We start from the raw sequence: 12,446 nt of genomic DNA, 5'->3' as shown, positions 1-12,446 counted from the left end.
ATTTTACGGATTAGGCAAGCGATTACGAGTTTTACACAATCGTAAATACTTCAAAGTCACGGGGTGCGTCCAGTTGCGAATAGCGTTCGTACAATTGTAGCATCTTAGCGGCGATATGGATAACGTATCTAATTCTATGCGAAAACGTGGGGTAAATCCAGGCTCGTATGCGCTTGGTGTCCTCCGCGACATCGGTACGAGACCGTACTCCTGGCCCCTTCAAATGTTCGATTCTCCCGCTTGCAGTTGACTTAACATTCGATATCAACAAACTTTTGGTCCCCCAATCTCTCAAGTGCTGAGTGATTTCTGGAACCACCGCACAGCCTCCCAACCGCGACACGATACCCCTAGCTCGACTCCACCCATCATGACTCAAATTCTCACTCCCGCCGATGTGCAACTGCACAACACAAAAGAGGACCTCTACATGATCATCAATAACATTGTCTACGATGCGACATCATTCGTAGAAGAGCACCCGTACTTGTTCCCCTCTCACTACCTCACAACTCAACTAAAACATTTTCAGCGGTGGATATGACGTCCTCCTCGAAGTCGCAGGCCAGGACGCAACAGAATCCTATATCGCAACCGATCACTCCGAAGAAGCCGACGACATCCTCTCCGACCTCAAGATAGGGACTCTAGACCTTTCCGTCAAACCCACAGATGTGAAAAACGCGGTGAAGATAGACACGGTCGAAATACAACCCGAAGTCATAGAAGGCATCGAGCCGCCGCCAGCCGTCCTGACACAGGCACCTGCGAAAGAAGATGTGAATGTGGACACCATAAGGATACTCAAACCAGACATCTTCCAAGAGTTTAAGTTGGAGAAAAAGACGGAAATTTCGCACAATGTCGCTATGTGAGTCCCATGCCAAGTGCAATGCTCGCAAGCGTCCGAACTGACGGCTGTGCTCTGATAGATACCGCTTCACCCTCCCTTCTCCAACCTCAACATTCGGCCTTCCCATTGGACAACACATCTCCATCGGCGCTTTCCTCCCCCAACCCGACGGCAGCACCAAAGAAGTCGTACGCTCCTATACCCCCATCTCCGGCGACCACCAGCCCGGCTTCTTCGACCTCCTCATAAAGACTTACCCTGGCGGCGCCATAACACAGCACGTCTCCGCCCTTAATATCGGCGACGTGATACGCGTGCGCGGGCCAAAAGGCGCGTTCATGTACACCCCCAATATGGTGAGGAGGTTTGGGATGATTGCGGGAGGCACGGGCATTACGCCGATGCTGCAGATTGTAAATGCCATCAGGAGAGGGAGGGCACAGGGGGATAAGACGCAAATTGATCTGATTTTTGCGAACGTAGATGAGCAGGATATCCTGCTTAAGGAGGAGCTAGATGCGTTAGTGAGAGAGGACGAGGGCATCCGGGTAAACTACGTTCTCAACAACCCGCCCGAGGGATGGACAAGCGGTGTGGGATTTGTGTCGAAGGAGATGATCGAGGTGAGTGCTGCTTTTGAGGGAGAAGGTTCAAAGGAAATGCTAACGCTATCTGTAGAAATGGTTGCCCCCGCCCGCGTCAGACGTTAAGATCTTGCTTTGTGGACCGCCGCCTATGGTCGGCGCGATGAAGAAGATAACGGAGAGCTTAGGGTACGAAAAGGCAAGGCCGGTTAGCAAGTTGGAGGATCAGGTGTTTGCTTTCTAGAGATATACCGAGTCAATTAATAGATTTAGAGGGACTTCGCAAGATCACTTCATGATGGCCGCTTTCCAATCTGTTAATACGTGGAGCACGGGGAGGATAACGCGGACTGTCTCGTGCAGATTGCGCTTGCACATCGACCAAGTACCGAAAGACTTCCCTTGTAAGGCATCATCCGAACCGAGCCGCAACTTCCTTCAATGCCTACGAGAGGAGAAGGCAAACCTACAAATCGCTACTGTCGGATTTCGGTCGAGACAGATCTGCTTCTCACATGAAAGAAAGACCTTCACCATATAACCAGTTGCCTAGATGACCAAGGTGCACTTATGTCGGCTGATCGATTGTCACTTGCTTGAGACGCTCGAGACGAAAGGCCAGAACATCCAAGCTATACATCATGCAGCGTGACTAACGTAGCGTATGAGTGGGTCGCTTACCACGCCACTCTGCGGCTGGAATTAGCGACACCCATCATTCCAGGCTCCAGTCCCGGTTCAGACGATACTTTGAACACACATGCAGACAAAACATCTCAGATATGCCTGCCGACTCCCGAGCATACGAGTATGCGCCACTGGAACCCTTCCAGATTCGCTTGGCGAAGATCCGACCTGGGTTCGACATAACTCTCCGAACCTATGCGCTGACAAACGCACCGCCATTCGTCGCTATTTCGTACGTATGGGGTAACCCAGAGCCTCGACATACGATCACTTGCGACGGATCTCCTAGGAGTGTTGGGCCCAACCTCTTTTCTATTCTAGATGTGATCCAGCGGCGCCCAGGCCAGTCCTGGTTTTGGGTCGATGCAATCTGTATCAATCAAGCCGACATGGTAGAGAAGTCCGTTATAGTGCCTCGAATGCCCGATATCTTCCAAAAGGCAAATCACACATTTTGTTTGCTTGGCCTGGACGATAATCATATTGTTCGAAAATTTGTTCAGGATATGTCATCTTGTGTCCAGGCCTATGAAGCAACTATAGCTAGACTACTTTCAACGGCAGACATCATACACTCTACCTATAGACCTACAGCGGATGACCTCGACTTCTTTGAAACGGCGACGAATGCGATCAGCCTCTCTGCCTGGCGCAGCCTCGATACCTTCCTAAATAAGCCCTATCTCACAAGGTCTGTCTGGTGGTGTACAGAGCTTTCCCAGCTAGACTAACCCCTTAAATAGGCTTTGGGTTGTTCAAGAGATCGTGTGTTCCCGAAATCCTGTCATAATTGACGAGATCGAGGACATATCGTGGGCTCAGTTCGCTGCAACCTTGCTTGTCTGTAGATTCTTAGCACCGGGTCAACGAATGCGCTCTCCCGGCGCTTCGTTCGTATTGTATTGTGAATCAATGCGGCGTCAGTACCACGGTCAACAGCTTCATAGGTCCGGGCCCCTACAACATCGTAGTCGTTGGGCAGCTTGGTATTTCGCTCGTAAGACAAGAGCTTTCGTACACTCAACGCAGCCGACTCCCATGGACGGCACTCAATTTACTGTCCCCGACATTTTATCAGCGATGCGTAGTTCTTCAGCTGTATCATCTGACCCAAGAGACTATGTCTACGCAATGTACTCTTTTGGGCGGCAATTGCATCCGATACATCATATGCCTGATGTTGATTACCAGCTAGAAATTGCAGATGTTTATATGAGAGCTTCATCCAACATCAACTACCTCTCCGGACAGCCTCTAAGCCTCTCTTTGGCCGAAAGTGACGGGTCCAACGCTCTCGAACTCCCTTCCTGGAGCGCAAACTGGCTTAGCCATTCTGATCGATTCATCATCAACCATAATGCAAGTAAATTTGCTGCATCGTGGTATACAGTACCTGCGCATCATCCCTGGGGCCATGTGCTGGACAGATACCTTTTGTGTGCCGGCTTTGTAATTGACACGATTGAAGATGTTAGCGAATATCTGCCTCCAAGAAGTAACTGTGACCACTATATTGCTAGTGGTGACAATTCGTTCTTCTTCGTGGAGTGGTTGGAATTTGCTAAGGAGTCGTCACACTCGACCAAGGCCGAAGAAGACATACTGCTCGAGTATGCGGACACTATACAAGCAAGAGGTTGTAATCACATATGGGAATTGCCAGAGCAGAGTACTCATGACCGACTTCAACAAGTACAAGAATTTCTCCATTTTCTGGAAAACCCTGAAGCAGACGAAAAGAGATCCATTCAGTTGTTCTACGCCGCGTGTCTTCCCTCCCACGATAGAAGATTTGGTATCACCAAGAACAAACATTTCTGTATAGTCCCCAAAGCTACGAAGCGTGGCGATCATGTATGCATTCCTCATGGTTCCCGAGTCCCATATATATTTCGCCAGCGCCAAGACAATGGGAGTGCTGTGCAGTACCGGAACATCGGCGAATGCTATGTTCATGGAATGATGTACGGCGAAATGAAGAGCCGTACTGATCATGCTGAGGAAAAGAATTTCGATTTGTTTTAAGAAAGAGAAGGTACGATGAGCAGTCGCATGTCTCCAAGGAGGTGATCCATGCCAGCCCATACTGGTCTCAGAAAATCAAAGATCCGTTCCAGATTTCGACTTCTTGCGGCTCAGCTTAGAAGCCAAACGCTTCAATGATGATGGACGCACAGGTGAGACTTTGACGTTAGTAGGCTCCACTATCATAGGTATCTTCTGTTTGCCGGCAGTTATCCCCACCACAACCGGTTTGTGTTCGTCAGTCCGAGCATTTGACGACGCGGGAATATTCGAGCTATACGAATCTTCGATTGTGTGAAGTTCAGTCGATAGTTCTAGTACCAAATCACATCTTTTCTCTGAGCTGAGTACAGCTCTGGCGTGGTGATCGAATATTCTGCATAGAGCCGAAACTTGAGGTCCATATTCGGGACCCTGAGGGGCTGTTTTGACCTGTGCGAAGAGGACTTTGCAAATGGCCTCATGTGGGTCGAAATCCTTAGGCGCCCAGTTCCGGATGTTTGTAGTAGGTAGAGCCAGGTAGTCTCGTACGGTGCGATGCAGAAAATCCACCTTGTACTCAAACAAGACAGCTGAGGGTAGCGAGCCCTGTTGACTGCTCGTCTGTGGAAAATGAGGCTCCAAAAGTCCCTTGCAACTGGCAATCAGTCTTTTTTTCGCGTCTTTATGGCGCTTGGCCGTTTGCTGCATTTTTAGCGGTCGACGTTCAGCCGGGAGTTCTGGCTCGTCCAAGAACCAATATGCCATGAGAGGAAGGTTTTCCTTTGCCTCCAGGGTAATGAAGAACATCTGTGCGGCCTGGTCACGATAGGCTTGTTTTACGTCGTGGAACAAGATTCTCTCAAAATACTCTTCCAGTTCTGTCGGCAGTTCTTGAAGCCGTTTCTGTAAACGCGTGATGCTGTCTCCTTCCCTGAGGCCCTCTTGGAAGGAGCGGACCACTAGGATTACCCATAGGAAGACACCATTCGACCTGGAAACTATCTCTTCAACCAGAGCTCGTCCACGCGTCTCTGTGTCCTCCAGCTCTTTATAGTTCTCGTCATGAGAGAATGTATCGTCTATATAAGAGCTGATATCTTCATCGTTGAAGTCTTGCATGTAAAGTTTCGATGTGCCTTTTCGACCATATGCGTCCTCAAATTCATTCCATTGGCGACTGGAAACGCAAAGCTTCACAAGGTCAAGGGACCTCAAATCTTGAATTAGGCTAATAATGTCAAGTTTGTTGCCTTCGAATTCATCCAAGCCATCGATGAATAGGAAGAGCCGTTTACCTGACTGGGTCAAGAGCTTGCATGTACACTTTAGTGCGTTGAACCATCCTTCCTCATCTACAGGTAACTCGGGGTCCACGCCCGAACCCTCAGAAGCGGAGGGTCTAGTATTATCCGTGTCGTACACACTCCATACCCCTGGAAACACTAGGCGTATATATTCTGGACGTTGGCGTAGGATCTGGTATATGATCGAACGCAACAAACCCTCTTGCGATTTCTGAAGACGGTTTTTCCCTGCATTCCAGAAAAAATACTCCGCGATGATGACTTCGTCTCCTTTAGCCCAAGCCTCCAGGTGCTCTGTCGTCTCCGGATGAGTGCATAAGAACTTCATGAGAGTGGACTTCCCAGAGCCAGGACGTCCAGAAATCCAGTAAATTTTATCACCGGACCGTAACCATTCAACGAATGTTGCAGCTGAGACTTGTCGTCCCTGCGTATTGCCGGTGCCAAACAACCATGCCAAGGTTTTGCGGTGAGCGGCGGAGATGGAAGAGTAGCGATCTTCTAATCGAGGAAATCGTACCTTGGTGAGTATAATCTGTTCCGCGGTGTAATTCAAGCCTTCTGACGCGATCTGACAGAACGATTCCGCCGATGTCTCTTCGTCGGTTTGACTTAAAGCCCTCTTGAAATTGACTTGCAAGGCTATAATATCCCGCGCTCTTGTAATCTCCATCTGCTCATTGCTTACAAGGAGCGCATCAAGGCGCTGCTTGATGGAATCGTATTCGTCTCGTGCTAGACGCGCCTGCACTGCCTGCCCAATACGGTCCAGTCTCTTACGTAGGTCTTCAATCTCACTGTCATGCCATTGTGTTTTCAGTGCCTGAAGAAAGGTCTTCCACTTATTGTTTCCATCTTTGGATCCCAGTTTTTCCAAGACGCCGAGGAGCCGCTCTGTGAGATATTTGCATTGTACAGCCAGCCCCACCATAGATTCATCATTAGCGTCCAGCGCGACAGCCTCGGCATTCTTGGGTACTCTGATACGGTCTGCTCGAGCTTGCAAATCTTTGCAGATTACTTGCAATTCGATATACTCGCTCTTCGCTCCAAAGTCAAGTATTTCTCGGCTTACTGACACCAACTGTTTCGCCGTGTGGACAAATTGTAAGATGTTTCCAGCGAGGCTGACGGCGGCAAGTGCCTCCATGACAGATCACGGTAGCGCCAGCAAATATTAGAGCACCAAGATAAGCAAGCGACCAGACCTGGGGATGCAATCGTGTATTTGAGGGTAGTAATGTTTAGAGTTCAGCTGAGCAAGGTGTCACGCAAGGCTGCCTATGAAGCCCCCAACTCAGCCCTCGGCATACGGCCCTTCGCCACTGTCAGCTGGCTCGCTTAAAAAGCGCTTGCTGGGAGCTATCGCTTCAAGAAAGCAACGTGGATTGCAAATCTGGAAATCACAAAACAACAAATCGGGTATATACAGGAATTCCTGCTACGAATACTAGGCCATTAGAAGAAGGATCGCGAGGTTGTAGCAGTCCTGTACTCCGACTTCTATTATCGTACTGTAGACGCCCCATGTTCGCGTTCTAGCTTATATAGAGGAAAGTGCTTCGAGACTTGCGGTGCCGAGAGGACGAGTCTGAGGCATGACGACAACAAGAAGAAGGCTCCATTTCCCGCCGTTCTATGTTCGAAAGGGGTAATTTTTCACTCGTGACGACGTTCATTAGTCCGACAACAGATGGGATAAGGACTGGAAGACGCGTCTCGCGACGTGTATCCAAGCTATGAGGTAGAGCATAGAACAGTCGATTATTGCGATGAAGGATGGTAAAAGGTTTTACTTTGTATCGACACTACAAAGGATGCAAAAATTGGTTTGACATATGGCGCGCTGGTTCAATCGAAGGGTAAATGATATTTAACTCAAAGGGGACAGCAATTCATCAGAATCAACAAGAACGGAGCAATTGGATGCATATGTTGGCAGAACACATTGTTCGATTCAATTCCAATAGGATCGAGAAAATGTAAAGAGTGACACGAATTTCGGCGCTCAGCTCAACTATCCACTGCGCACAAGCCCTTGTCGACCTGCGCATGCTCCTAATTTCTCTTTTGAGTAGAGTGTTGCTAGATTACGACAACGATCAGAACATAAAATTGGTTGGGCCAAGCCCACGTTTGTTTTCAATGGGATGGTTATGTATAGTAGGCTGAATGTCCACCAATAATCATCAAGACACTGCATAGTGTCCATGTGCCACTTTAGCCAGATAATGTAGCGCACCTAACCTTGGTACCCTTGATTAAGAAGACTTATTGTCCTTTTTTGAAGAAATTATATTGAAGGGTGTACTAAAGAAAGACTGGACACCGTCGCCGGAGTAGCGCAGCCCTCGGTCTTTGCATCGCAATCAGCTATTGTCACACCACACCAAAATGCGTCTTCTACTGCTCATAGTCGCACAAATATCGATAACATATTGCGCACCCGTCCGACCTACTCAATCTCTAGACTTCTCGTCATACGGCCTGACACGGCGCGCCGACCCTTCATTGACAAATTACTTGGGCGTTTTCTTCCTAGGCGACAAACCATCCGTGTACCTCTACCTATCCAACGGCAATAATGCGATCAGTCTGAAAGCGTTGAACAAGGGAAACCCCGTGATTAGCCCTACCAAAGGCACTCAAGGCGTGCGCGACCCCTCTATTATCACCGGCGGCGGCGCCGAAGCAGGCAAGATATGGTACATTATCGGCACTGACCTCAACATTGGGAAGACAACATGGGACGCCTCACAGCGAACTGGTAGCCGGGGGATCTTTGTCTGGGAATCGACGGACCTAGTGAGCTGGACGAACGAGCGTCTGGTGGTAGTGGAGGACACATCTGCGGGTATGGTCTGGGCGCCCACCGCTATATGGGATGATACGAAGTCGCAGTACGCTGTGTTCTGGGCATCTAAGTTCTACGCCGCCTCCGATTCAAAACATACGGGCACCCCATCCGCGATTCGTATCCGCACGGCGTACACTTATGACTTCAAGACCTTCACGACGCCGAAGGATTACATCAACTATAGCCCAACTAATATCATCGACATCGACATTCTGCCTCTCGGTAACAACACATATACCCGCTTCCTCAAGGACGAGACCGCCAAAACCGTTTTCACCGAGATATCTACCACAGGCTTGTTCGGCACGTGGACTCGGCCGGGCGGGAGCAATGCCATTATCGAGAAGAGTGTGGAAGGACCAGCAAGCTACTGGGATAATCAGGTCGCTGGGAAGGCGCATTTATTACTTGACTTTTATGGAGGTGATGGGTACCACCCTTACGAAAGTGCGGATGTTAAGAGCGGGAAGTGGACTGCTAGCGATAAGAGCACTTTTCCAAAGAACCTGCGACACGGTAGCGTGCTGCCTGTTACAGACGCGCAAGGTAAGGCTGTGAGTGCGAAGTGGCCCATGTAAAAGTGTGCAGGTTGAGTCGGGCATCTTCGAGATGTATGTAGGCTGCTCGGCGCTTAGCTGAACTTTTAACTACAGCATGCTTGATTAACAGTCAACCCCTTGAAGAGTGCTGCATTTCGAAGTGTTACATATGCTTAGCCTTCCAGGGTCTGAAACAGTCAGACCGCGAATTGATCGATGAGAATCGAAGAGAAAGATTAGATAGGCATTAACATGATTACAGAAGAATTTTCCAGTGGCTGAGTGCCGCGCATAGCTCTTATTTACACTAGCAGATGCTACCCTTATGGCAAGAATAACATCCGAACATCCACCAGTGCCATACGTCCAACATCGTTAGCTACCTCAACCGAATCTTTCGTTCAGCGAGCGCTCAAGCTGAAGCAAGCTTTTCCGACTCAACTTCATCCAAGTTCTGTTCCCCTCAAGACCTTTACATCCACTTTCTCCAGCGGATCCTCATTGACCTCGCCCCTGTGGTACAACTGGCGGCTCACATGCTCAGTCAAGTACTGGTCGAAGTCGCGGAGGCAGATGCTAGCAATTATAGCAAGGCCGCCAAGCGCAACGGCAAAGTAGTACACGTAAGCGTAGGATTTGGAGTATGCGGTCGAGACGGCAACGTTGGTGGCTCGGAGGATCTCAGGGCTCATGTCGGTGACGTTGAGCAGAGCGGCCTGCGTACCTGCGCCGATGGCGGTCATGAGCTCTGGCACAGAATCGGAGGGCAAACCGGCGGAGGTCACGGCTGAGGGCACAATGGAGGCGAGGTATCCGGGGACCTTGTTGGTATAGACAGCGGTGAAGGCAGCGGTAAAGATAGAGCCGAAGATCGTGCGGGAGGCGGATATGACAGCTAATATCTGGGTCAGCGGTGCGGTGATACAGTTGAGCAGGCAATCACTTACAGAATGCTACACCAAGGTCCTGGTCAGAGACAACGTACTGCACCAGGATGGCAGCAATGACTTCTCCCCAACCGATTGTCAGTCCAGCCAAGAAACTGAACGCAATGGCTTCGCTTTTCTTCTCGAGACTGATACTTGCCATAGCACCCATGAAGGCAGTCATCCAGATACTGCTCACCAGAATCTGGTATCGGATGTGCCCGATAAAGTGCATGAGCGGGCCAAAAATCACGATACCGCCCCAGAGTCCGAATGCCGCCGTGGTGGATAACCAAGCAGATTCCTCCCACGAGCTGACAGTAGATCCAAAAATGTTGGCAATCTGCTGTGGCCAGATGATGAAGAGCGCGATATTCATCACCCCATACGTCGCGGAGATAACCTCAAGGCACGAAAAGCCACGAAGGTCACGGAAGAAGCGCATGGGAATGATGGGCTGAGCCGGCGTAAGAAAGACTTCGTAGAGGATGAAAGCGATGGTTGCGACAGCTCCTGAGACCAAGAGTCCTACAATCTTGGGCGAATCCCAGGGCTGCGCGGGGCCGCCCCAAGATATACCGAGCAAGAAAAGTGTGAGGCCGGCCACGAGGAAGAAAACTCCGACGAAGTCAACCTTCTTGATCTCATCAACTTTGCTGGACTTCTTTCCATGTAGTTGGACGTATGACGGAGGATGATAAAAGATGGTCCAGAGGAGTGCGCCAGGTACTGATCGTATTGATTAGCCGATTGGTCACTGTGCAAGACCAAGGATATTTTACTCACCCATCATGATGATGAAAATATAATAGATCCATCGCCAGTTAGCTACAATGGCTAGTCTCAAGCCAATGTAGGCTCCAAAACCGGTTGCGATAACATTGGGCACGACAACGGCAGCAGTTCCGATGTACTTGTCCTTGTTGCTCATAAGTTCGCCTGCCAACAGAGGGTACGATGCCGGGACACCAGACGCGATACCCATAAGGACCTGAGCCCCGATGAGCGTCTCAATAGACTGAGCCGTCGCAGCGACAATACCACCAATTATGGCAAGAGCGCATGAGGCAAGGGCAAAGCCTCTACGACCGAAGCGATCAGAGAGACGACCGAACAGAAGCAATGAGATGGGCTGCGAGATAGTCCACACAGTCGGTACCAGAGCAGTATTAAGACTCGGACCAATGTCTTGAGCGATGGCAGTACCAAGGACAGCAGCAGTGGCTTGGAACTGGAAGTAGGTTGCGCAGACGATGATTCCAGTTCCTGCCAAACTACCAATCATCTTAGGGCTCCAAAAGTAGCCACTGGGCAAGAGAGTCTTCTCTGTGGCCAGGACTCGTGACCGAATCTTGTCGGCTTCTTCTGAGTTCAACGACTGAGCAGAAGAGCTTGTGACCACATCCTTAGGGTGGTCATCCACCGAAGGTGTGGCCCTAGGCTCGTCCACTTTGTCTGCCATTCCGTCGTAGTGCAGATTGAAGGAAGGTATAAGAAGAATGGCAAAGAGGCCTCGCGTCTAGGAACGCTGGACAGTCCTGGGTAAAGTTGTCGAGCAAGGAAAGAGATGCAGCCTCGAAGGAGTGCGCATGTTATGGAAGAACCCTACACATGCGTCCAAATTGAGGGGGAGCAGTTCGCACCATACCCACTGACTCGTCCCTCATCATGACCCCGTGAAAGGCTGGAGGGAACTATGCTGTTCGCAGTAAAGCGAGCCAATTATCGTTTGATAGCGGACACGACCCTCGTTCGAGGCATGACATTCCTACAGCCTCTAGCTCTGGACCCAAAGAGGGGGCGGAATACACGCGGTATCCGTCGTGCATAATTATTTTGTGAAGATTGTCCTCAACAAAACGCACGAGGGGATGGTGAAAGGGTGGAAAGCCTCGTATCCGATAGACGATCGGCCCACTTCTCGTCCCTTACCCAAGACCCCTCTTTTGACTGTCGGAAATGGTGTTGGATCAACGGTGCAGCAGCTTGAAGTCGCCATACGGAACGGCGGTCAAGGCTCATGGAGGCGAGCAACGGTCTCGGAGGTGCCACTACTGCGTATACGCTGAGGTTGCAGATAGCTCCAATAGTAATTTTCTACTAAAACACATCTGAACGCTTGTCCCGAGGCCCAAGGCAGAGATCGTCGGTGATTTTAGATAACTCACAACACTAGTAGAAGGGCAGAGGGTAGTGAATGGTTGACAGAGCAGCAGTTCCCGAGACTGAGTAATGATCATCGGGGCAGCCTCATGCGACAATACCTCAAACGGTGGATGAGCACCATATACCAAAACGGTCTATCGTTCTTTTCACGCTCGAGCCGCGCGCCATGGGCGTGCCCGAGTAGCGCCCGAGCGTAGATCCCGCATCCAAAGTAGGAATAGAAGTGATGCGATCGGCGGCAAAACATCCTCTGTTCGTGGACGGCGCATCCTTGATCGGCACTTCCTTAGCGTACATGTTGCGACACGCAAGCGAATCCTCTGGCAGGGCCCCCGTGGGGTGAAAAGACGCGTTGAGTGACCTGAGCGAGTGCAGGGGCGGGACGAACCGCAGGGAATACATGACACATGATAGGCGGCAGAACTAATTCGGAGTTCCACATAGTCTCCGTATTGTGGATAGCGACAGATTTGATGTATGTAATCGGCTACTCGCGCGAATTAAACAAAGCGGGTCTGCCCAT

At 50.2% G+C, this 12,446-nt stretch overlaps 4 protein-coding genes across 4 annotated transcripts; 2 read left to right on the top strand and 2 right to left on the bottom strand.

Annotated features, from left to right (window-relative positions):
• Window positions 1–370: 370 nt before the first annotated feature.
• Window positions 371–1,681, top strand: CBR1_2 (NADH-cytochrome b5 reductase; the record flags this gene model as incomplete). Its single annotated transcript, XM_056219317.1, has 4 exons — window positions 371–483; window positions 533–871; window positions 933–1,476; window positions 1,532–1,681. 4 exons carry the CDS (start codon window positions 371–373, stop codon window positions 1,679–1,681), a joined length of 1,146 nt encoding a protein of 381 aa, XP_056066444.1.
• A 2,543-nt stretch (window positions 1,682–4,224) lies between these two features.
• Window positions 4,225–6,585, bottom strand: N0V89_010574 (uncharacterized protein; the record flags this gene model as incomplete). The annotated part of the gene is made up of 1 exon (XM_056219316.1): window positions 4,225–6,585. One exon carries the CDS (start codon window positions 6,583–6,585, stop codon window positions 4,225–4,227), a length of 2,361 nt encoding a protein of 786 aa, XP_056066443.1.
• A 1,244-nt stretch (window positions 6,586–7,829) lies between these two features.
• N0V89_010573 (uncharacterized protein) lies at window positions 7,830–8,870 on the top strand (the record flags this gene model as incomplete). Its single annotated transcript, XM_056219315.1, has 1 exon — window positions 7,830–8,870. The coding sequence occupies one exon, from the start codon at window positions 7,830–7,832 to the stop codon at window positions 8,868–8,870; it is 1,041 nt and encodes a 346-aa protein (XP_056066442.1).
• Window positions 8,871–9,274: 404 nt separating this feature from the next.
• N0V89_010572 (uncharacterized protein) lies at window positions 9,275–11,219 on the bottom strand (the record flags this gene model as incomplete). Its single annotated transcript, XM_056219314.1, has 3 exons — window positions 9,275–9,726; window positions 9,779–10,486; window positions 10,544–11,219. The coding sequence occupies 3 exons, from the start codon at window positions 11,217–11,219 to the stop codon at window positions 9,275–9,277; spliced, it is 1,836 nt and encodes a 611-aa protein (XP_056066441.1).
• Window positions 11,220–12,446: the final 1,227 nt, after the last annotated feature.

This window comes from Didymosphaeria variabile, assembly GCF_027946475.1.
Source record: "Didymosphaeria variabile strain IMI 356815 chromosome Unknown scaffold_8, whole genome shotgun sequence".
Classification (NCBI taxonomy): domain Eukaryota; kingdom Fungi; phylum Ascomycota; class Dothideomycetes; order Pleosporales; family Didymosphaeriaceae; genus Didymosphaeria; species Didymosphaeria variabile.
This window is presented reverse-complemented; position numbering and strand designations above follow the sequence as displayed.